The following is a 25,567-nucleotide window of genomic DNA, read 5'->3' as shown; positions in this document are numbered from 1 at the left end:
GATGCATGCCTTTCATTGGACCACGATAATACAGCTAAGCCACAAAATTACACATGGCAATGTTATTATTTCAGCAGAGAAGGAAGGAGTTGTATTGTTTTGATTATTGCTGGTTTGTTGGTGGGTGTTTTGTACAAAGAAGGGGGGAAAAAAAGGAAAAAAATAATAATTCAGAGAATACTGTAACTGAAACAAATATTTGAAAGACAAAAGAGCTTGCACAGTTTATTATCTTTGCAAAGAGGTCAGGTAGCAGATACAGCGATCTCCTAGCTTAGGTGTGTTTCACTTCCTCCAAAAATATGCGTAGATTTTCACAGTTGACCAGAAACTGCCAGAATTTGAGGAAGCAACACAATGGGTGTTGCTTCCTCAAAATCTAATTAAACCAAGTGTGGCCTCTCCCCAGTTAACTAGAACTCAAGGACCTATCAACGTAACTCTTATACATATTATACACATAAAATTTGTCATCACATTGGGTTTGGCTTAAGGCTTTGGGCTTGAGGTGCCGATACTGTATATATATATATATATATATATATATATAGACATACTGTATGTCTGTAGCTGCTCATACTCGGAAGTGAAAAAAATGTGCCAATACTACGACACTTGATGGGAACACTTTGTTAGCCGAATGCAAATGCAAATTATGCTCTGCATAATAAATAGATGATGACAGAGAGTCGTCCGGCAAGCACCAAGTTTCTCAAACCATATTGATAAAGAACCAATGGTGTGATAAAGCATTACTTCCCTTGATCTGTCACAGTTTCATTTGATAACTCTTGGTGTTGTCAAGAAGCAGTCTTTTAATTCTTTTGACTTACTATTTTGTAGTTAACACACTAAAGAAACATGGCATCCTCTGTGAATATCCTCTATGTTCTTCTTCAGCTGTTATTTCGTCTTCCTCTCTTCTGTATCGACTCCTTACACATAGTGCCCCCTAGTGTTCAGACTGAGACACCGCATAATTGAAATGCCTTGTGTTACAGCCTACATTTTTGACTATTTGACTATAGACTATTAGAAAATGATGCATTTGGATGTTAGAATGTCACTAATGTTCCATGCAAAAGTTATAGTTGAGTGAAATGCTCAAGAAATGTTTGCGTTGCAAAATTAATCAAAATAAAACTTTTCATCACAATTGCAAGACGTAATGGCATTATCAAGTATTGGTACTCGGTATTGAGTGCTCAAAACTACAGTAAATACTTGTACTTGGTCTGAAAAAAGTGGTAATGGTGCATCCCTAGTTTGTACTTTTGTCAACAGGGCTTGGTAGAGGTCTTGGACTTTGCTCTTATGTATTTTTGTGAGTTTTGATGGAAATAAGGCAAAAAAAAAACCATACAAAATCGTAGTAGTGTGTGTTTGCATCCCAGTGGAGATAGATGCGAGCACACCTGAGGGATAAGTTGTTGTGCATAGGAAAAAGATTAGCGCCTCCCTATTTATGTCCTGCAAAGCTCTTTAACGTGTCCTGCAAAGCTCTTTTACCTTTATGTGTCGGTCACTGTGGGAATAAGGTGTGTGTGTGTGTGTGTGTGTGTTGCTGTTTGTGTGCATCTTCGAGCAAGCGAGGGCTGCCATAATCAGGTCGATTTTCCTTGCGGAGCGGCTCTTCATCGCTCTCCGAGTGTTCCTCCATAGCGTCTCTTCAGCTGCACCTTGGAAAACGAACTGAGGACACTAAGGACTATCGGAGGGAACTTTTAAGAACTAGTGGTCAAGATGTTGATCGCCATGCTAACAGCCATGTATGTGATGGTCAGAGTCGTAGAATCGGTAAGACCGTGACAACGACTTGTGAAAGATAATGTCATTTAATTCTGTCATTGGCTGGAATAAGAATGGCTCAGAGGTGGCAAAAGTACTCAGACTCTGTGCTTAGCAAGTAGTAGATACTGTAAGTACAAAAAGCCTCTGGTCAAAATAGAAGTACTGATTCAATGCCTTTAAGTTAGGAGAAGAGTACATTGGAATGAACTTAAAATGTTAAAATGTATTTTGACGGAAAATGATGTACAATACCTATTTTGATATCTCGGCACAATTTGTTTTTTTTTTTTCAAAACAAGAGGTAGCTGGCACTGGGTAAGGCTATTGTGCTATCAAAACAAAACAATGTGTTCCCATAGCTTTGCTAATGTTGTGAACTGACAAAAGATGCTAAATCAACTCATACTGTAATAACCACAGAAAAAATACACATGACCTGAATGTGTTTTTCAGATTACAAAGGCAATTTGTTGCCATCGTTGTTATTGCTCCCTGGTTCACAAGCCTCCGTCTTGACAATCAATCAATCAATCAATCTCCTGAAAAATCCACTTAAGTACAGGCAATGCAGTACTTGTTCAAAACTAAACAATAAACTAGTCCACATTGTCAGAGAAGTATTAAATAAACTATGTTTATTATTGCAGTCTGCAGTGGTTAGAACTGTACCGCTTTGTGCTATATACAATATATAGGACATATAGTTCAGTGGGCGGCACGGTGGAAAATGGATGGATGGATGATTATTGTCGAAGAGTACCTAATGAACTCTTCTTTAAGTGCGTATGGCGTTCTTGTAAATTTGAGTTTCGCTTTTTAATATCCTCATGCGCATCAATCTCATGTTAATGAAACAAAAATGTTTTTATGAGTATCATTTTTGGAATTTGAAATTTTAATTCCATTTTTATTTATTTTGTTCTTGTTGTAATTGTGTTTTATTTGTCTGGGGGAAGAGAACACATTTTACGATTGCAGTTTTGATTATGAAGAAAAACTTCATTCGTGGAAGTGTACTTTTTGTGTATATTTCTTCCTCAACCATTAAAGTGTCACATACTGCCAGAATTGTAGCAGTAGAAGAACAATAATAGTGATTGGCTGGCAACCTGTGCAGGGTGTACCCCACCTCTCGCCCATAGTCAGCAGGGATAGGCGCTAGATCACCCTTGACCCTAGTGAGGATAAGCAGTATAGAAATTGGATGTATGGATAATATATTTGATTGATGAGTACCCTTCACAACCTACTGTATGTGTGCAAACAATGGTTCAAGAGAAATGACCATTAGGCTCATGTAGAAGGTGAAGTTGCAGGCAATGTGTGCAGACCTTTTGTGATGCTAATTGCTGATGTTTTCATTTGCAGATAGGGGAGCACTTTTCCCACAAACAGGAGCGTCTGCCTTACATGGTGTCCCAGCCTTTGCCTTGGCAGGTGCATTCAGTGTCGCACAGCCGCAGGAGCAGCAAAACAGATGAGGTTTGAAACGTGACGCTCATATTCACCCAAACCCCCAAAGTGACCCAAATAAATACTAAAAGATACAAAAATTCTCAAAATGTCACTCTTTTGAGAAGGTACATATGTTTGTGAAAAGAGATACTGTGCTAGGTCAAATTTTGAAAAAAAAAAAAAAAAAAAAGCCACCTTAAAAACTACACTTTGCCTTTTCTCTGAATCATTGATTAAGGACTAATCATCTATTTGTTCATGTCAGACAGGCTATTCATACATTTTGAAAAGATCTGTAGTTTGTATGTTTTAAATAGTTTTGATTAAGATATATTCTTGGCTCGGGTCATGAGCACATGGAAAAGGAAGACTCGGTAAGGGTTACTGTAAGTAAATACTGTATATACATGCTGCATGAGGGCTCTCTTGCACCCTTGAATCCAAATGTGATGTAACATTACTAAAGGCTTCATGCTTAATTTGAAACTCAGTGGCTTGTTCATTGTGCTGTAATCCTCGCACTAACATGATAATTGCGATAAACCTTCATTAGCATGGGAAACAAAATCCGTTTACAATTTTGTGATCATGCACAATTTATGTAAAAAACAGCCATGATGAAGTACATACTTTATCACTGCGCAATATTTGAATTGCATTTTTCCCTACTCTGTGGCTTAATTCGATTTCTTGTGGTTATTCCAATTATATGAAAATGTATGTTAAAAATCCCCCCGCCCCCGAAAAAATAAATGAAAATCTAAAAAGTATACTTAACGCGTACTTCGATTAACGGCATCCATGCCAAGTTTCTCGAAACCGGATCTGTTTTTGACAAACCACGCAGCGGAAGGCCTGCCACTACCACCACCGCTAAAAAAACACAACTTTTAGAGGAGGCGTTCCTGCACGCGAAGCCAACGGGAAGTGTATCTGGAAGGCTGCAGTGGAACTCAGCATCGACAAAAGCTCGATTCCGCAGATCTCAATTTGATCGAGATTTTTTTGTTTCCCGTTTTGTTTTGAGGAAAAAGGACAAAAGTAAATTTCTTTTTAAAAATGATATCTATATAATAAAATAAAATTGCTCGAAAAATCTCAACTTTGAATGATTATTAATAAGATCAAATCTAAATACAGAATCACAAAATGATAGGACAGATGTTGTCATTTTAATAAGTAAATGTCAAAATTCCCCACATATGGAAAGACAACAGTGTGCCATATATTCATCACGTAACTCTGTTCCTTCTCCAATTGTGTTGTCGGGTGAATATTATTATTAATGTTAACTTAATTCATCCCATTTCCCATCCCAAAATGTTTTGTTCATGATGGCCCTGTGCTGTTAGACTTGGGAGTTCCAGTGTAGTTCGACGACTATGCAAAATGAGTTTTGGTTAGCAACATGTGAGGGAAGTCAAACTAACAGGACTTCCATTTAGAATTGGAAAAGACACGTGACTTCTCTTGTATGGGAGGCACATTCCGTCCTGCCAATTGAGCCTGTTTGATTACAGTCACTGCATGAATGGCGAACCAAACAGGTTTTGTTACATAGCATTGAGCTGGGTGTTTAATGAGGGTGTGATGTAAAGCTATAATGGGGAGCAAAGAGCCACAACCCCAATGAAAATGACAGGGGGAAGAGTTCACAAGTGCAAAGTAGTGGCCAGATCAATGAACAGTTTACCTGTCACAGGTCAAAAATGATACGACACCTGACCAGTACTGGTCGAGGGACATGACTCATGATACTTGCAGACGTGTGCTGTTTTGATCAATTCGACGGCACCAAACACGCGAAGACACTTGCTCATGTTTTTCCTCCCCCTTTGTGTGGTCTCTCACATTTACAAAATCGCTTAAGATTTTTGAAATGGCAACGTGTGGACCCCGCTTGAGGTGACTTTGGGCCTGGTTGACGAGGTCAGTCTTATGTGGTTTGCCAACTAGTATGGGCACATGGCCAAGTGAATGGGCTAATCAGCTCCAGCATTTAGCCTTTAGCATACAGCCATCAGGCGTCTCCTGCTGTGCGTGGGCTGCAAATCCCAATCAAGGCGATTTCTGTTGGAGGTCATTACTTCAACTGTGAAAGTCTCACCCACACGCACACGCAAACACACACATGCACATGCACATGCACAGGGTCAGTCAGGCACGTGGCAACCCCAGACGCACATGCTTTTGTTTAAGTAAGCTGGGTACCTTTCTTGCACACATTGTGCCAGACTATCTGATCTGACAGTCGAAAGAATGTGAACAATGTTTGAGGGGACTTCCTGGTCACGTAGCAGCACTGATGTGGATCAGGATGGTCTGTATCTGATGTGTTTGCTCACGCAAGTCAGCATTCTCTTCTTCTTTTAGGCGTCTCTGTCAATGTCAGACCAGATGGCGTTGGTTTTCTTTTTGTTGAATCTATATTTGAATAAAAATGAATACTACTACCACTACTACAACAACAGCTAATAATAATAACTCATTTTATTTATTGGCACCTTTCAGGCAGTGCAACCGTAGTTAAAAGAAATCCAACAATTAAAATAACAAAACATAAAACTCCAATTACAATGGCAAATGATACAGGAAATGTTAAGTAGTGATAAGTGTAATAAGTCTGTCTTGAGTTTGCATTTGAAGAGGGTTAATGAGTCTGTGTTTCAGAGATCAGGTGGTAGTCAGTTCCAAAGACGGGGGACATAACGGCTGAAAGATCTGCCCCCAATGGTGGACAGACGGGCAGAAGTGACAGTGAGGTGCATGGAGGACGAAGACCGAGAGAGTGGTAGGGTGTGCCAACGTGAAGGAGGTCATCAAGATATGGCAGGGCGAGGTTATTGATGGCCTTGAAGGTGCAGATCACTTTTTTTATTTTGGATGCGGTATTGGGCAGTGAGCCAGTGGATGTGTTGCAGGGCTGGAGTGATGTGGTGAGTAGATGGTGTCCCTGTGTACGGGTGGCAGAGTTCTGGAGAAGCTGTAGTTTTGGCAGTGACTTGTGGGGGGAGACCAAACAGGACAGAGTTGCAATAATCCAGGCGGAAAGTGACGAGGCGATGAACGAGGGCAGCAGCAATGTGGGGGGTGAGGGATGGACAGAGGCGATTGATGTTTCGTCAGTGAATTTATGCAGACTGGGTAATGTTATTTATGTGTGCTTGGAAGGAGAGTGTGCTGTTGAAGATGACACCCAGACTCTTTACCTGAGGGGAGCAGGAAACAGTGGAATTATAAAGTGTAATGGAAAAACTGTTATTTTTGGCTCGCATGGACTTCGTACTTATGATTAGGATTTTGTAGAACATTGGATGAGAACCAGTGTTTGAGTTCAGAGAAACAGTCAGCAAGGGAGGAAGCGTGGTAGTGCATTTGGTGGCGAGGTAGATTTGGTTGTCATCCGTGTAAGAGTGAAAGTACATGTTGAATTTACAGAAAGCATTGCCAAAAGGTACGATGTAGGTGAAAAAGAGGAGGGGGCCCAAGACAGAGACCTGGGGGACACCAGAAGAAAGGGGGGACAGATGGGATTTGAATAATTTTATTGGCACTAACTTTTACATATAAATCAGAACTATATATATATATATATATATATATATATATATATACAGTACAGTGGAACCTTGGTTTTACGAACAACCCAGTTTACATATAATTTGGTTTTGAACAATTTTTTGAAAGCAAAATTACCTCGGGTTACACACTATTTACGTTTTACGGCTTCGTTCCCTCCCTGCACCACTGAGGTTAATGTGTGCTAAATAGATAAAGCTAAACCTAATGCGCTGTGGTGTGGACAATTTTCCGTGGCCCAGTAGAGCTGCGCTGAGTCGGTGTTGTGCAGTGGAAAAGCATCAGATGTAACTTTTTTTGTATTTTCATTCTGTCTTGATCTGTTTTGCAGCTCGATGGCTTTAGGAGGAATAGCATGGGTGTCTATAGAAAGTGTAAGTAACACTTTTATTTCAAAAATACAGTGGTGCCTTGCGAGTTCAATTTGTCCGGTGACCACGCTCGTACCACAAAACACTCATCTCAACACATCTTTCCCCAATGAAATGTATGAAAGTGCCATTTATGTTTTTTAGCCTAACCCCCAAAAATGCAACATTTGTCATTTGATTTTTAACAAGAAAAATAGCACTCTATAATATTATACTTTATCAAAAAAATAAAGTAATGGCATAATACAATAAAATGCAAAACATTGGCTTTGTACTATTTATTTTTTTCCCCATTCAAATTAATGGACATTGTGCTGCTCCCTCTAGTATGCGCACCTTGGCCACCTAGGGCCAGTATAATGCAGACATATGCATATATTGTACAGTACATGGACACGGTCACAATTTTTCTCAGTAAACTGCATAATATAAGTTGTTCTTCGCAGAGTATAAAGAATATATGCCTGTGAAAATCGTTATATTGTCTGTGTACATACAGTATGTTGCTGCACTGTTTGTGTTCAAATGTCTGTTGCTTGAAGTGTTACAACACTTCGACTAGTGATACAATTCGTAAGCGCATTTATGGTGTTTTCCATTGTGTGTTAGCATTAAGCTAGCGGACATTCCAAAGGCAAAGTCGTGTAGTTTGTTTAAATCCAAAATGTGTCATTCTCTTTGTTTCACGTTTAGTTGACACGAAACTTCAACTGGGAGTGGCGATAAACAGCTCGAAACGTCTCTTTTGGAGCATTGCTCACTATTTGCTAAACTGCTGCTTGTTGTGATGTCAGTTGAGTTGCATTCATTCCCAGCATACAGCGCTTATATCTCAAAATCTTGCTCGCAAGTCAAAACAATAAATCGCCCGGACGACAGCTCGTAGCTTGATAAGCTCATAAGCTGGGTCACTCGTATCACAAGGCACCACTGTGTATTTAACGCTATCGTCCCGTTCATTAATTCCCATGGTAAGTTTCCAACTTTTCCCAGATTTCTCGGAATTTTGTAACCCGATGTCTCATTGTCTATCCCTCATGCGTGTCCTCTCTCGCTCAGACTCCAACGCCAGTAACGGCACGTGCTGCAGCGAGCTGGTCGGCCCGCCCCCGCTCAGCCCCGTGGAGGTGGAGAAGGCCGCCGCCACCATTCAGACCCATTTCAGGAAGTTCCAACAGAAGAAGCAAAAGAACGGCAAATAGACCTTTTGGACTTGTGTGGATACCAACAAACAACCGTGGATGGACCTTTTCATACAACGTGTACAACACAGAATGTACATGCAAGCTAATAATGTAACGTAGCATGGTCAGATTCAGTAATCCATCGAAATCGGTGATTCTCCAAGTGCAGTTCGAATACCACTAGCGGTATGCAGGCTCCCTCTAGTGGTACGTGAAAAACAATCACAGCGAAGTACAGTTCAGTTGTCTTTAACTTTTATGTTGAATACATTTGCATTTAACGTTGAAACTTCCAAAATCTTTTAACTGTTTTTAAACATTCAATTTGTATTTAACTACTGTGTACTATACATTTTATTTGAATCATTATTCAAGTACAGTTTTTTTTTTTCAAAACTCCTATATTGATCTAAATACTCGGTATACATTATCTTATTATAGTGTAAAATTTGAGATACCTGTGATTTTATTTACACTCATTGGCCACTTCATTAGCAACCCTTACATAATCTAATGAGATCCAATATAAATGATGCAAAAAATTATTCCGCCGTCACACAAATAATAATGCTTTTAAAAAATATATATATTTTTTTGTTTTTAATTACCTGCGATTGGCTGTCCTCCAATAATTCAGGGCGTTTCCTGCTTTTCGCCCAAAATCAGCTGGGATGGGCTCCAGCTCACTCGAGTGCTCCAAAAAGGGGATGGGCTGATGTCAATAATTCAAATTTTAAATGCATAATCATACATAAAATTTAAATCACAATTCATTAAAATGATGTAATAATAATCATAATTACTCTGGAGCTAATTTGTATATTCAACAACCTTTATTATGGTAGTTTGCATGAAGGCACTTTATCCAGCTGCATGCGAGGGACAACAATTTAGAAACAAGAATATTTTTTTATATTCGATAGATTTTTTTTCAACATAAAATTGTGTTCAGAATAATGTACAATAAAAAAAGTAGTGTGTCTAAGTAAAAGGGGATAGTGCAATGGAATCCACTGGTCCTGAGAGTGGAATCACAGTTGTAAGAGAATTTTTAGAGAATTTTAGAGAACTTTTTTTTGAACGGCATAATCCCTTTTCTTCACTTTCTGTAAAGGAATACCGCATATTAATATTTTGATTCGTCTTAGAATGTGTCGTGTTCACAAGGCATTTGGGGTGATAAAATCTGTTATAACTTGGATACTCACTCTGCAATTATTCTGAACACCACTCTTGTGTTGTCAAATGTTGTGGCCCTGCAGTTGAACATGCGGGCATGTTATGACCTTATGAATATGAAAGCTATGACTTATGTGTTGACATTTGCAAAAATAAATGCAGAAATATGACTTACTTGCCTGAACGAACTTCTTTTTAGTCTGCGTGGTGGATGTTTTTTTGCAGCATGTCGTCCTCTAGCGGAAGATCAGAGTATTACTCCACAGGGAAAAAAAAAAGTCCTTTGAATTTACTTAATTCGAATATGAACGGTAACTCTCTTGCACGTGATTCAAATGTGGTAAACTAAAATATATTATTCCATATTTTTGATAAGAAGAAGGGGAAATAACATCAGTTTACCACATTTTAATCACGTGCAACCGATATACATGATCAAATTAAGTTAACTCAAAGGACTTATATTTTCAGTGTGCTGCTTTGGCACCTATCCTTTTACCAATTCGCAACATGAGCGTACCTTTTTTTATTTTTTTTATTTTTTTTTAATTGTCCCTACTTTAATACATTTAGTGATTTTAAAAATATATATATATATATTATGAAAAAGTACAGTTCTATTCTTGTAATACTAGCCTCATGCAAAAAAAACCCCAAACATTTATTTCTTCACACAATGCGACTTAATTCCATTAATATACATTCTTATCCTCAAAATATGCAACATTTTAAAATCAAAAGCAAAAACAACAAAAAAAACAAAACAGAAATGTATTATTTTTTTTCTCTTTTCTATTTTTTTAAACACCTTATTCTTGTTGTGTTATATTAAATATGTTTATGTTTATGGATATGTTAGTAATTTGTAATATCTTCATATTGATATTTTTTTTATTCATCAATTAATGAGACAAAATATTGGTAAAATAGGCGGCATGGTTGCCGACTGGTTAGGACAACTGCCTCACAGTTCTGAGGACCTCCCACATCCCACAAATATGCATGGATGCATGTTGGTGAATTGACTCGAAATTGCCCATAGGTGTGAATGTGAAGAAATAAGTTACAAACGGATACTAATAAATACATACAAAATAGACAAATCATACAACCAAATAACAAATGTCTATAACATGCATAAAACTTATAGTTTATAGTATACAAAGTAAATATAGTTGGCAAAAAATATCACCTTTCTAGCAGCAATCTTGAATTGAAATGATGGAATTCATTAAATTATTAAATTACTGCCCTGCACTTATTTGGGAATATGTTGGCTTTCGTCAGCAATCATGTTTTGAGAGCTTCACAAATAAATCATCCTTCCATCCATCCATCCATCCATTCATTTTCTCTACCGCTTCTCCTCACAAGGGTCGCGGGAGTGCTGGAGCCTATCCCAGCTATCTTCGGGCGAGAGGCGGGGTACACCCTGAACCGGTCGCCAGCCAGTCGTAGGGCACACAGAAACAAACAAGCATTCACACTCAAATTCAAACCTACGGGCAATTTAGAGTCTTCAATCAACCTACCACGCATGGTTTTGGGATGTGGGAGGAAACCGCAGTGCCCGGAGAGAACCCACGCAGGCACGGGGAGAACATATAAACTCCACGCAGGCGGGGCCGGGATTTGAACTCCGGTCCCCAGAACTGTGAGCCAGATGTGCTAACCAGTCTACACCGTCTACAGTCTACAGTCTACACAAATAAATCAAGGTAAAAATAATAATTTCTATTCTTGGGGAAAAAAATATGGAAAAGATTTTTGAAATGTCAAACTGAATTTTTCCCACAATTGCCAAATTTCTGTCAAACATCCCATGAATTGTGGAAATGTACCTGCAATTTTCTGTGCCTCTGAAACTCTATTTCTAACATCTCCAGAAACACACAAATGTTAAAGAATGAGCAATATTATCACAGTTCATAAAAAGATAGCTTTATTGCACAAGGTGTTGAGTACTTTTTTTTTCCTGCTCTTTGTTTATTTTCATAGAAAAACAAAAAGTTGAGTTAAACACAAGCAATTTCAAATCGAAGCAAATGTTTGCCCGCGAAATCGGAGTTAAGGAACAAGCTCTGCATTTTTGTGTTTTCATGACCCCCTCTTTTTGGCATTTGCCACTTAGCAACCAGCGAAATGTTCACGACATGCAAATGTTCCTTTCCTCAAATGGGATTCAAACCAAAACAAATTCAAGGAATTATAACAAAAGGAGACAACTCAACCTGTAAAAGAAGAAACCATATTTTAATTGTGCATGGTCCACCCTGACATGTTTGATTAAACCAAGATTAAGCAATTTCTGTATAATTCTATATGTTTTTATTATTATTAAGTCCTCTTCTGTTTTATGACAATAACTTCAGTTTAAAGTTTACATTGTGCCCTGGTATCTAGTGAAGATGTTGAAAATAGTACTTATTTATACAAAAACACTTTCCTATGTACACAGGGTTTCTATTGATGGAATCGAAATGAAGTTGTACTGTATAGCAGTGGGAAAGAGGGACCTCTGATTGGTTGAGCTGATGACAAACTATTTAGTGAGGAGGGGACGTACTGTCAAGTTGACACTCAAGTCTGTCAGTTCAAAATGTTTCCTTATGTAAAACAAAAATCCACCCTTTGAACAATGAATGAATTGCACATTGATTTGTGGTGCTAATAGAATAGAATAAAAGCTCCAAAAGCTTCTCCTTCTGTGATCAGATGGAATTATTGTCAAGCCACTGTGGGAAATCGTGTATAACGAAAGAACATCATGAACAGATTCATCCAATTTGGTCGGTTTTGCAGAATTTGAGTAATAAACCTTTTGTAGCAATGAGAATTTCATCACTGTCCAATGAAAAGCATGTACAGTACTGTATAATCAAAATGTGTTAATTTATTTCATTAAAAAAAAAAAATAATCTAAAACTAAATATTTTTGGGCATTATGTAAAATGATAACAATGCATTTTGAAAGAAATGACATATTAGCTCATCATAATGACCGATATTAAAATACAGTAGTGTAGTAGCAAGTGTAAATGTAATATTAGTGTAAGCCATATATACGATATGCACGTTTAACATTAACACTGCACTTAAAAATAGGAAAAGAAAAACTGCACTTAAATAATGATTACATTCAAATGTATTGCACATAACAGTTATTTTTTTATGCTACTAAATGTTAAAAACAGACAATGCGTAAAGATGAAATGCAAATGTATTGTACTTAAAAGTTAAACACAACTACATTTTACAAACGTACTGTACTGGATTAAAAAAAAAAAAAAGTTTAGGCCACTGTAATATTATGCACAGTTTAGCCATTGAAGTCAGTGATTCTTTTGTGTGCCTTTAGAGGGAGCCCTCGTACCACCAGTGGCACGCACACCACACTTTGAGAATCACTGGGCTACAGGAAGAAATAAACATACAACACAATATGCATTTCAAAATGTGCTCATTTGACATATTTTAGATAGAAAATGAACAAAGATTGATTTTTTGGTAGGAGTTTCTTTTTTTGGCTAAAGGTAAAATAATATCAAAATACAGTTTATTGTTGTATTTTTTATTTTTTTTACTGGCTAGTGACAATATGTCCTAAAATCACAAATTTGCTGGTTCAGTATTTTTATCCAAATCTGTATCTGTTGTAATTTTCCGGACAAAAGTAAAATAATAAAAAAAAAAAAAAGAAACACACTTTGAAAAAAGGAAAACCTGCTGGAGATGCATGTTTTTCATTGGACACCGACAATATGTCACACAGTGCGATAAACGTATTGACAGATTTCCCCAGCAGGCAGCAAATTGGTGCAACTACTCCAGATCCAACCAGTTTTGCTGCCTGAACGAGCTACAGAAAAAAAATGACGATAAGAGCAGGATGTTATGCCGTTACGGGTTCTAATTTGGACACCCCTCTTCTCATAATAGGGCAGAGACCTTTCTGCAAGGAACACTGCATTTACTTTGAACAAACTGACATAAGGTCAGTGTGGCCTGGCAACTTGACCGATGGCATGAGTTTAGTCACTCCATCCAATTCCAATGTGGCGGAGTGTATGTAAACAGGCCCACGAGAGTTTGTTTTCCTGGGAACATGTACATGTAGAAGTGGAAATGCAAAGGCCAAAGTGATGCAGAAAGTAGTCTCGTTGGGCGGGATGGCATGGAGTTGGTGAACACACCTTTGAAAGGTACAATACAACATATTACAACAGGCTCACTCACTGTACAGTGGGTATAAAAAGTCTACACACCGCTGTTCAAATAACAGGTTTTTGTCACTAAAAGACCAAGATCAATAATTAATTGAAATTATACTTGTACACCTCAATTCTTATTTTATTTTATTTTTTCACGAGAGAGGAAGTAAAACTAAACAATTAAGATACAGTTATGTGGTTGCACAAGTGCGCATGCCCTCATCGAACTGGGGATGCGTCTGTGGTCAGATTAGCCAATCGCATTTAAACTCATGCTAAATGGGAATCAGCACACATCTGCCTCCATTTAAAGTGCCTCCGATTAACTCCAACTAAAGTTCAGATGTTGTAGTAGGCTTTTTGTGACTTTTTTTTTTTTAAACTTACTATCTGGGCCCCGAAGGTTTTGCTGCTTACTAGCAGAAGCCAGAGGGTTTTGTGCTAACACTGACTGCTATTTTGAACTGGACCATAACAACATTTCCTAAACACATGGGTAAATGTGTGTACCATATAACCCAAGTTTAAAAGTGATTGGTCAATTCTGAACTCAGCCAAACCCCCAGTTCGAAGAGGGTGTGCACACTTCTGCAACCACAACATCTCTGATGTTTGCTTTTATTTCCCCTCTAAAAAACTATTTCTATTGAGCTGTACAGTTTACAGGTCACATTAATGGTGGAAAAGGTTCTGAGCAAATTTATTTCGGTCTAATTTTATACCACAAAAACCTGGTATTGGAACATGGGCGTGTAGACGTTTTATATCCACCGTATTGCTCTGCTAAAGTTTTGATTGTTTTTCTTTCTTTTTTCAACACCAAGCTCACCACAAACTGTTTGGTTTCTACCTGGCGACACAATCTCACACCACGATTCAACTGTGCTTTGTCGTCCGAGCCGCGTGCACGTGCAGCCGGAATCACGAGAGGGACGGCAATAAAGACGGCAGCGCCCCCAGCGCGACGCTTGTGCTACCCGTGAAAGTCACTCGCCCTTTGTCACATCTTCCTTTTCTCTCTCTCTCCCTCGGAGCGATTGTCTTGTGATCTTTTCGAATATATTTTAAATTAGAACGGCTTTAATAGTTGTTTTTTTTTGTGTCAGTCGTCATATATTTGCTATATAGTTGAATAGAAATATATATGTACATATATATTTTTTTTAAAACAAACATATCTTTTTCTATTGCGAGAGCCCTGATGTTTGTTACATTTGATCATTGCAAAACATTTGGAGCAACTCTATTTTTTAAACCATTTTTTATTTTTGGGAACTGATTTTTTGTTATGGGATTTTGCTTTTCGGAGAAATTGTGAAGAAATAAAGTCAATGAAATAAAGCGTACCATGTGTAAAGTTTAACTTAATTCACAGTCTTTCTTTTGTACAATAACAACACTATAAGGCTGTGTTCGGAATCATTCACTTAGTCCGCACTCTCATTTGCCCAATTTTTATTTATTTTTTCTCCATCGAACCAATTCTCCATTAATCGCTTAAAAGTCAAAGCCCGCGGCACGGTGGACGACTGGTTAGAGCGTCAGCCTCACAGTTCCGAGGACCCGGGTTCAATCCCCGGCCCCGCCTGTGTGGAGTTTGCATGTTCTCCCCGTGCCTGCGTGGGTTTTCTCCGGGCATTCCGGTTTCCTCCCACATCCCAAAAAACATGCATTAATTGGAGACTCTCAATTGCCTGTAGGTGTGAAAATGGTTGTTTGTTTCTCTGTGCCCTGCGATTGGCCGGCAACCAGTTCAGGGTGTACCCCGCCTCCTGCCCGATGACAGCTGGGATTGGCTCCAGCACGCCCGCGACCCTAGTGAGGAGAAGCGGCTCAGAAAATGGATGGATGGAAGTCAAAGCCCTGTATAATATACTACAAGTTTTGCTTGGCGCCATCTTGTGGGAACTAAGTTGAAGTGGGGGGAAGAGCTTCATTTAGTCAGGCCATAGCCAGAAGTAGTGCTTTGCCGCCATTTTAATGATTATTTTTTTTAACTTGTGGATTTTCACTCATCAGTCAAATCATTTTTGGAACACAACTCGGTCATGCCGTTAATTATGTCTGTGCTGTTGCATAGTTACAACGTCCCTGATCAACATTGAGGGGTGGACCTTCAACAGTAAATATTGAACAAATAAATAATAATAACATCTTATTGTTTTATGCTGAGTTTGAAGCACTTTATGTCTATCAGTGTTTATTATGTGTTGCTCTACTTATATCTAAGACTCTGTAAAGTGAATTCAGAGGTTTGTTTCTACATACATGACTCCATTTTGGAGAAATAGCGGAAAATCCCACCTGCCCCATTTGTCAGGGTTGTTAACAACAGTCTTCTTTGTGTTTTGTCAAATTTAGAAGACATCTTTATTTTCACTTAACAGGGACTTTATTTATCCCCCCCCCCCCCCCCCCCCCCAAAATTAATGAATTGAAATAGAATCTTTCCAGAAACTAAAAATAATTTTTCTCTATGGGCTCAATACATCATGGAATATATTGACTTTCTAGTGACCGTTGTTGTTCGCGACTTTTCATGATGCATTGTGGACGTTCGTGTGCCATGAGAGATCATCAGGTGTGCCGCGGGAAGTCATCCGATTTTACTTAATTGGGCCAAAAATTATACACTACAAATAATGCATCTTGGTTCAACTACCTATGCCAGCGACATAATGTAGAGTGAAAGACAGAACAATTAAATGCTCTTCCACTAGATGGCAGAAGGTACATGATTAACCTGTGCCCCCACTTTTTGCGACATATTTGTTCGGTGGTGTTTTCTGAGATTTTTTTCTCGAATGTAAAGGTTTGGCTCAATAAAGGTTGGGAAAAGCTACACTGACTTCACATTGGGACAACACTACAAAATGGCAAACTCAATATAGGGCACTATGTAGTGGACGGGGAGTGATTTTGAACACAGCCTAGCCGTCTTCCTAGAAGCGCAACGTGAGAGTCGTCTCGTGAAGTGACAGCTTCCATCGTTATGCGTCTCTACGTGTTTGCTAGTCACCGTGACCCTGGGGGAAGGTACAGTATGGAAAGGGCTTCTTGTAGAATGACTACACCACTGAATTACGATTGTGGCATCTTGATGAACTGCAAAAGAGTTGCTTGGTACCTACCCGTTACCTTTCTTTCAATCACAAATAATATTACCATTAAACAATAAATTCAAAGTTCAGCTTCATAAGTCAAAAATGGACTCTGGGTTTTAGTATTTAGACGCTCAACATACAGATTGACTTTTAAAAAGGTCCACCATTGTTGTGTGCCTGCCACACGTGCACATACTGTATATTGTATATATTTACACATATACATCCACACGCACACACACACGGGTTTGATAATCCTCATATATGAGATTATATTCCCCAATGCCAGAAATGACATTGACATATTTTTTTCCATGATACATTGTACGGAAAAGACATTTCATGGAGCAAACGCCACCGAGTCGGGTGGCTAACGCATACAGTAAAAGCATCGTGACGTGGCACAATGCTGTGATATGAGCTCCTTTCAACCTCAAACATAACCAGTGGGAAATTCAAGCAACCACCTCTTGCAGCACGTGGAGAGGATTTTGTGCATACCTTGGATAAGTGGGGGTCCGAAGCAGGACATGAAAAGTGGACAAATAAATCGTGTTTTGGGAAGTGGCGGCGTAAAAGAGATGGGGAGAAAAGCAATCAGGCAGAAAGAAAGGCAACCCCTCTGTGCTGCGGAGACCCCCCAACTCCTCCTTACTGCAGTGTCGATGGGAGCCCGAGCAGCCCCCTGCGGCGCGGCACAGAGCAGGCACCTACGGGTGAGGAGCCGGGCATCGGTGTCTTCTTCACCCCGCATTTGACCACTAATCTTTTTAATTAGCCGCCACCATGTCAGGCTACACCAGTGTGTATGACTTGGAGTAGGCCCCCGCACCCCCATCCCTCTGCTTCTGTAGTCTGCCCAATCCTGACGAGCTGCTCTCCAAAAGAGAGTCTCTGGATCCTGCCAACTTGGAGGAGGAGGAGGCGCTAGCGGGCGTGCCTCCCGTGGCCCCCACAGCCCCACCGGAGGATGACGATGCCCCAGTGGCGGCGGCGGTGACAGCGGCCGCGCCCTGGGCCCCCGTGGCCGAGGACCCCGGCATAGTGAGAGTCCTCTGGGGGAGCGTGGAGCTGCTGGAGCTGGCGGACATGCCTTCCCCTCCTCCAGCGGCTCCTCCGGCGGACGCCCCGGTGGAGGTGAGGCTGGACAGGCCGGCGTGGCCCATGGTGAGGGCCTGCTGCTTGGCAGAATCCATAGTCATGTGACGGCCCTGGGTGTGGTACGCCCGCTGGGCCAGGCCGCGGATGGAGGCTTCACGGGGGGGAACCACTGGACACGGGTCACGCTGCTCCGACTGCTTTCGGAAGAAGGGGTCTGACTTCATGTAGAGGGGAATGTTGCAATAGTCACCTGTAGGAGGACAAGTCAACAACAAACAACAACAACAAATAAAAAGTTATTTCACTGGGGGGGATGTGATTTATTTGATGTAATTATTTAGAGGCTTGTGAATTAATTGCAGTGGGTCCTCGGTTTACTCAACTCAACTTTATTTATAGAGCATCTGTCATTTTTCATTTCATTTACCATAACGCTTATTCTGACAAGGGTCGCGCGTGTGCTGTAGCCTATCCCAGCTATCTTCGCGCGAGAGGCAGGATACACCCTGAACTGGTCGCCAGCCAATCGCAGAGCACATATAAACAAACAACCATTTGCACTCACATTCACACCTACGGGCAATTTAGAGTCTACAATTAACCTGCTTAACCATATCGTAACCATTCCTGCTTATTCAATCATTTTTGGGGTTTAACAAATTGTTGTTATTTATGTATTTATTTATTTAAATGCATTGATAATGGGCGTCAAATATATGTGGATTTTCACTATTTATGTGCAGCCCTTTACCCATTCCCCTAACCTACAGTTGAGTGATATGGCCATTAAATAAAATCTTACGTTGTTTATCTCAAAAATCTATTTTTTTTTTCACTTTCGCTTACATGAAAAGCAAATGACAATGACATTATTCAAAACTGTTACTATTTTTTTTTTTTTAAGGTGAAACCTTGGTTCACAAATAACCTAGTTCATGAAGAAATCAGTTCCCGAGTTTCCAGTTTTTTGGAGATAAACACAGCACCTTTTAGTCATATTGTGTTCAACGACAGCACAGTTGTTACATAATCCTAAATAGGTTATTTTTGTCACTTTGATGTTCAGTTATCGAACATGTAAAATATTTTATTAAAATGTATTTCAGATGGGCGGCATGGTGGACGACTGCTTGAATAATTGTCATTTGCTTTGGGGAAAAATAATACAAAATTGGAAATATTATTATTCCCCCCCCAAAAAATTGGGAGTTCTATATTAATGCCATATTCGCCAGCTCTACTTTGTAGTTTGGATTTTAAATACAACATATCTTTTGTGACAATAGCCCTGGAACTTTTCTGAGACACCTCGTATTAAAATTTTTAAAGTACGCTTTGGCAACTGGTTAAAAAAGGAATTTTTTTTTACATTTAAAAAAAAAAAGTCCCTTGACTGACTTAACAGGAAGGTGCTCAGGGCTGATCCCTGATGCAGTCCCACCTCCACCTTAAATTCGTCTGTCACACCTACAGCACACCTCACCACTGTTCTGCTGCCCTCATACATGTCCTGTATTATTCTAACATACTTCTCTGCCAATCCAGACTTCCGCATGCAGTACCACTGTTCCTCTCTGCGTACTCTGTCATAGGCTTTCTCTAGATGCACAAAGACACAATCTAGCTCCTTCTGACCTTCTCTGTACTTTTCCATCAACATCCTCAGGGCAAATAATGCATCTGTGGTACTCTTTCTAGGCATGAAACCATACTGTTGCTCGCAAATACTCACTTCTGTCCTGAGTCTAGCCTCCACTACTCTTTCCCATAACTTCATTGTGTGGCTCATCAACTTTATTCCTCTATAGTTCCCACAGCTCTGCACATCACCCTTGTTCTTAAAAATGGGCACCAGCACACTTTTCCTCCATTCCTCAGGCACCTTCTCACACGCTAGAATTCTGTTGAATAAGCTGGTCAAAAACTCCACAGCCACCTCTCCGAGATGCTTCCATACCTGCATAGGAATGGCATCAGGACCAACTGCCTTTCCATTTTTCATCCTCTTTAATGCCTTTCTAAATTCCCCCTTACTAACCATTGCCACTTCCTGGTCCACCACACTTGCCTCTTCTACTCTCCCTTCTCTCTCATTTTCCTCATTCATCAACTCCTCTAAGTATTCTTTCCATCTATCTAGCACACTACTGGCACCAGTCATACATATATATCTATCCTTAATCACCCTAACCTGCTGCACATCTTTCCCATCTCTATCCGTCTGTCTGGCCAACCTGGATAGATCCTTTTCTCCTTCTTTAGTAGCCAATCTGGCATACATCATATGCCTCTTGTTTAGCCTTTGCGACCTCTACCTTTGCCCTGTGTCGCATCTCAATGCATTCCTTTCGCCTCTCCTCGGTCCTCTCAGTGTCCCACTTCTTCTTAGCGAACCTTTTTCCTTGTATAATTTCCTGTACTGTGAGGTTCCACCACCAAGTCTCCTTCTATCCTTTCCTGCCAGAAGATAGACCAAGTAGTCTCCTGCCTGCCTCTCCAATCACCTTGGCTGGAGAGGTCCAGTCTTCTGGAAGCTCCTCCTGTCCACCGATAGCCTGTCTCACCTCTTCCCGAAAAGCTGCACAACACTCGTCCTGTCTCAGCTTCCACCACATGGTTCTCTGCTCTGCCTTTGTCTTCTTAATCTTCCTCCCCACCACCAGAGTCATCTTACACACCACCATCCTATGCTGTCTAGCCACACTCTCCCCTACCACTACCTTACAGTCGGTAACCTCCTTCAGATTACATCGTCTGCACAAGATGTAATCCACCTGCGTGCTTCTGCCTCCGCTCTTGTAGGTCACCCTATGTTCCTGCCTCTTCTGGAAAAAAGTGTTCACTACAGCCATTTGCATCCTTTTTGCAAAGTCTACCGCCATCTGTCCCTGCAAGTTCCTTTCCTGGATGCCGTACTTACCCATCACTTCTTTATCACCCCTGTTTCCTTCACCAATATTAAAATTTGCACCAATCATGACTCTCTCTCTGTCTGGGATGCACAGAACTACTTCGTCTAGCTCCTTCCAGAATTTCTCTTTCACCTCTAGGTCACATCCTACTTGTGGGGCATAGCCACTAATCACATTATACATAACACCGTCAATATCAAGTTTCAGCCTCATCACTCGATCTGATACTCTTTTCACCTCCAAGACATTCTGAGCCAACTCTTCTTTTAAAATAACCCCGACTCCATTTCTCTTCCCATCTACACCATGGTAAAATAATTTAAACCCTGTCCCTAAACTTCTAGCCTTACTGCCTTTCCACCTGGTCTGCTGGACACACAATATATCAACATTTCTCCTGATCATCATGTCGGTCAACTCCCGATATTTTCCTGTCATAGTCCCAACATTCAAAGTCCCCACATTCAGTTCTAGGCTCTGTGCTTTCGTCTTCTCTTTCTGCCGAAGAACCCGCGTTCCACCTCTTCTTCTTCTTCGACTTTGACCCACAGTAGCTGAATTTCCACAGGGGCCCTGCAGGTTGACGGCGCCGGTAGCGGACATCGTTAACGACTGATCCGGTATGGAATTTTTTGGCTGAACGCTCATATTTGTTTGGCAAAGTTTTAAGCCGGATGCCCTTCCTGACGCAACCCTCTGCATTTATCCGGGGTTGGGACCGGCCTACAGTTTGCACTGGCTTGTGCCCCCAATAGGGCTGCATTCGCCAATGAGGCACTCTAGTCTCTTAAACCTGTTGAAAATAAATAACTCCGGTGTCCTTGCAAGGATTTCTGCCAAAGTGTTGCACAATTTGCACATGTTCACCTAACATTCTGGTGTGCTGATTTCACTCAATGTATCATATGCATCAGTGTTATTGATGTATTGGGAATTAGGGCACTGAAGAAAATTCTGTCACCTAGAGCAGTGGTTATTTTTAAGGGGGCAGTATAATTCAGACATACACAAAGAAGAGTTTCACAACCAAGTGACTCATAAAGTTGCAGTAATATTAATGATATTAATAATATTATTATTCATTTTTCACTGATGATAAAGAATGTATACCTGTGAGTATTGTTACATTGTCTGTCTCCATGTGTTGCTGTATTTTTTGTTTTAAAATAATTGTTCATTTCCCAAAAAATGTCTAGCTTTCCCAAAAATGAAAGTCTGTCAAAATGCTGAGTGTAGTTGGAATGGCCACTTAAACCTGGGTACAATGCACCAAGAACTTTGAAAATCGAATGATGGGTTCCCGAGAAATGTTTTTTTTTTTCTCTCAGAAAAAACCTGGCTTTTTGGGGAAAATTTTTTAGTGATATTGCCAACAGAAAATCCATCCATCCATTTTCTGTACCGCTTATCCTCACTAGGGTAGCGGGCGTGCTGGAACCTATCCCAGCTATCTTCGGGTGAGAGGCGGTGTACACCCTGAACCGGTCGCCAGCCAATCGCAGGGCACATATAAACAAACAACCATTCGCACTCACATTCACACCTACGGGCAATTTAGAGTCTTCAATTAACCTACCATGCATGTTTTTGGGATGCGGGAGGAAACCGAAGTACCCGTAGAAAACACATGCAAATTCCACTCAGGCCGGGACAAATTTGAAACCTGGTCCTCAGAACTGTGAGGCAGATGTGCTAACCAGTCGTCTACCATGCCACCTTTCCTTTTTTATGATTTTTTTAATTTTGTAATTATTTTTTTTTTTTTATCCTTTTTCTTTTTTGGGGAGAACCAACCCAACCCAACCAAGAACTTTGAAAATCGAATGATGGGTTCCCGAGAAATTTAGTTTTATTTTCTCAGACAAAAACACTTTTTGGGGAACATTCACTTAAACATCAAGATAACACTGTATTTATTTTGTTACAGTAAAGAAATAGAAAAAGACGTACTCTTGGCGCGGTGCGGGATGGGCACGGCTACATTCTTGCCACGATCATAGTCCTGGGGCTTGGGCGGCGAGGCGGTGAAGCGGCAAATGCCGGGCTCCGAGGGCGTGCTCATAGACGTCATGCTGTCGGCGTTGTCGTTGGTACCCGTGGTCATCTGGTCGGAGGAGCTGTCGGAGATGAAGCACTCGGTGATTTCGAATTTGGCGTGCTGCAGGTGCTCCTCTAGCTTGGCGTGTTCGTACGCCCTGGCCAACTCCTCGTAGGTGGACGAGGCGCTCTCTGTCGACACCATGCTGTTACGACCCTTATCTGCAGAAAGGAAAGATAATCACTCCAATGCCACTTTAAGGACAAAAATATCTGGCTACTGATTCATGGAATGTGGGTGTTTGATTCAATCTCCGTGCCAGACAGAAGTACATAGGTGAATAAAAAAAGTTTACAAACATAAAGAAATGGTGCCAACGCTCTGTTAATTAAATTGGATTGGATTGGGGGAGGACGGGTAATGCTATGCATTTGTCCTTCTGTGGACATTTTGGACAATTCAATGTTCAATGTCAAATGTATTGATTCATTCATGGATCAAACACCTGTTGTGAATTTTGCCATTTACTCCTTGTTATAGAACATCAAGTTGTGCCAAAAGTACTAAAACATTGAACAGTTGAACATAGGCATTCAAAAGTCTAGAGAAGGTCAAATTAAGTTCACTTGTAAAGGTTATCGAGCATTTTACTGAAATTTCACATCCCTAACTTGTGAGAGAATTAGTGCTGTGTAACAGCAGGAAAGTGTCACCCGTGTGCCAACCTGTGTCCTGCGAGAGGCTGGCACTGTAGCTGTCGCTCTCGGTGACGGTGATGCCGTGCTGCGAGGTGACCGTGCGCCAGTCCGAGGTGAGGACGCGAGCGGGCGTGGAGGCCTGACACTTGGTCAGAGTCCACTGACTAGAGTAGCGGTTCCTGATGCTGTGGGCTGATTTGACACTCTTCCTCGAAACTGGATCTGGTGGATGAACATAGAGGACGTTTCAAGTCAGGGACAAACTTTTGCAAAAAAAAACAAAACAAAAAAAACACTCGAGACACATATTGTGGGGTTCAACAAACCAGGAAGACATGTGGGTCATATCGACACTTTCATTATCACTCACTGCTTCAGTTAGTTCAAGTTTGTCTCAGATGGTGAGAAAGCCCAACGAGGAGAAGGATCACTTACTGGTTCCTGGTCTGATGTCTGACATGTCAATCAAAGGACCAGTGTTCTGGATGAGAGCAGGGTGGTGAACGGACACACCTGCGCAGAAGCTTTGTGGGTTCCCGGTCTGATTGAACTCGGTGTCTGTCACAGGTATGGTGGCTTTGTCCTCGCCTGTCCGAGAGGCAGGAAATAGCTCAGATAAGCAAGTCCTGTGTTTATTATTCCTGTGACACGCACACAGATGAGAGCAAAACAACACTCTCTCTCTTTATGCCTTCCTCTCACCGATCTGCTTGATGCCCTCTTTGTCTTCGATCAGCAGCTGCACTCTCGGGATGTCGATGTGCAAGCGCGGGCCCTGAGGCGGCCCCTTCACTGGGGTGTCAAAGCTTCTGTTGTTTTTACTGCTCCACACACATACACGGACAAACATTCACAGTGTTGGCATTTGACGAAATGTTCAGGTTACACATGTATTTTGGAGGATGATTTTGAGAGGGAGGATAGAGGATAAACATTACCTGATCAGCATCTCTGCTAGGCTTTTGGCATCTACAAAAAAAAAAGAACAGGATACTTTTTCAGTAATACAAATACTGCAGGAATTTTGCGACATGACTCGAATTAAACATGTCAACAGAATGATCAAATTCTTTGATTTAACAATAGGGTAGCAAGGCGGACTCAGTGGGCTGCCTCACTGTATTACTCGTGCACTCACTGTAGTTGTCTCGCCATGCTGCACTATTTGCATATACTGGCCACTCATGCCAGAGTAGCATCTGCTCCATTTGCACACTGATTGAGGAGTATCTGTAACATTTGCACAACCAACATTGTCCCAGATGATCGCACTACTCGCCACTTTAAACCGCATACACTCCTTGAAGTCTCACCGCTCTTTGCACAATGGTCATTGCACCGGACTATTGCAATATTAGTCGTTCGTACTGCTCTAAGTGCTAGAGGACTCTGCATCTTTTTGCACAATTGTTTTTTGTCAATGTCTTGATGTCCCCAAAGTGTTCTGTAAATTGACTGTCTGTTGTACTAGAGCGGCTCCAACTACCGGAGACAAATTCCTTGTGTGTTTTGGACATACTTGGCAAATAAAGATGATTCTGATTCTGATTCTGATTCTGAAGAGGTTCTGGTTCAAATTTTCGCTCAGGTCCTCCTGTGTGGTTTGGCGTTTGAATGAGTTTGAATTCCAAAACATGCATGTTAGACTCATAGGTGTGAATGGTTGTTTGAAGAGACAGCTCTGGAAAAAATTAAGAGAACATTGAGAGATGAAGCAATTGAACAAAGGTCAAATATGAGGACTTCAAGGGCCAATGCTGCTTGCTGTGTTCCAGTTTTATGGATTGTACAAGACTTAATTGATCATTGTCAGTGTCAGAACTTCTTCTTTTAGACTTTGGTGAGAAATGGTCCAAATGTCTTTTTATCATTGGAGTTGGGTAGAAGAAGATGGAAAAATCAGAATGGCAACTTGTGTATTGATATAAGCCGAAGTTGTCCGTT

General features: G+C 40.7%; 2 protein-coding genes across 2 annotated transcripts in view; one reads left to right on the top strand and one right to left on the bottom strand.

The window, feature by feature from the left end:
* The first annotated feature begins 1,496 nt into the window (after positions 1–1,496).
* LOC133405570 (uncharacterized) lies at positions 1,497–9,729 on the top strand. The gene is made up of 4 exons (XM_061682653.1): positions 1,497–1,797; positions 3,160–3,273; positions 7,157–7,199; positions 8,256–9,729. Exons 1-4 carry the CDS (start codon positions 1,744–1,746, stop codon positions 8,396–8,398), a joined length of 354 nt encoding a protein of 117 aa, XP_061538637.1. The 5' UTR covers positions 1,497–1,743; the 3' UTR covers positions 8,399–9,729.
* Positions 9,730–16,247: 6,518 nt separating this feature from the next.
* dscaml1 (Down syndrome cell adhesion molecule like 1) overlaps positions 16,248–25,567 on the bottom strand; it is a 141,846-nt gene continuing 132,526 nt past the window's right edge. Inside the window, exons 30-35 of the mRNA XM_061682125.1 lie at positions 24,562–24,592; positions 24,326–24,444; positions 24,059–24,211; positions 23,651–23,845; positions 22,838–23,146; positions 16,248–18,225 (exon numbers count right to left, since the gene is read on the bottom strand). Coding sequence (XP_061538109.1) covers positions 17,669–18,225; positions 22,838–23,146; positions 23,651–23,845; positions 24,059–24,211; positions 24,326–24,444; positions 24,562–24,592 — 1,364 coding nt within the window. The 3' untranslated portion in view covers positions 16,248–17,668. The remainder of the gene's footprint in view (positions 18,226–22,837; positions 23,147–23,650; positions 23,846–24,058; positions 24,212–24,325; positions 24,445–24,561; positions 24,593–25,567) is intronic.

This window comes from Phycodurus eques, chromosome 7, assembly GCF_024500275.1.
Source record: "Phycodurus eques isolate BA_2022a chromosome 7, UOR_Pequ_1.1, whole genome shotgun sequence".
Classification (NCBI taxonomy): Eukaryota; Metazoa; Chordata; class Actinopteri; order Syngnathiformes; family Syngnathidae; genus Phycodurus; species Phycodurus eques.
The sequence above is the reverse complement of the archived record's forward strand: the minus strand, read 5'-3'. Positions and strand labels throughout refer to the sequence as shown.

Excerpts from the sequence above, each read along its gene's own strand:
- LOC133405570 (XM_061682653.1), top strand. The coding sequence starts at position 1,744 with ATGTTGATCGCCATGCTAACAGCCATGTATGTGATGGTCAGAGTCGTA. Across the intron at positions 1,798-3,159 it reads TGGTCAGAGTCGTAGAATCG|ATAGGGGAGCACTTTTCCCA; the intron begins GTAAGACCGTGA and ends TTTCATTTGCAG. Across the intron at positions 3,274-7,156 it reads GGAGCAGCAAAACAGATGAG|CTCGATGGCTTTAGGAGGAA; the intron begins GTTTGAAACGTG and ends TCTGTTTTGCAG.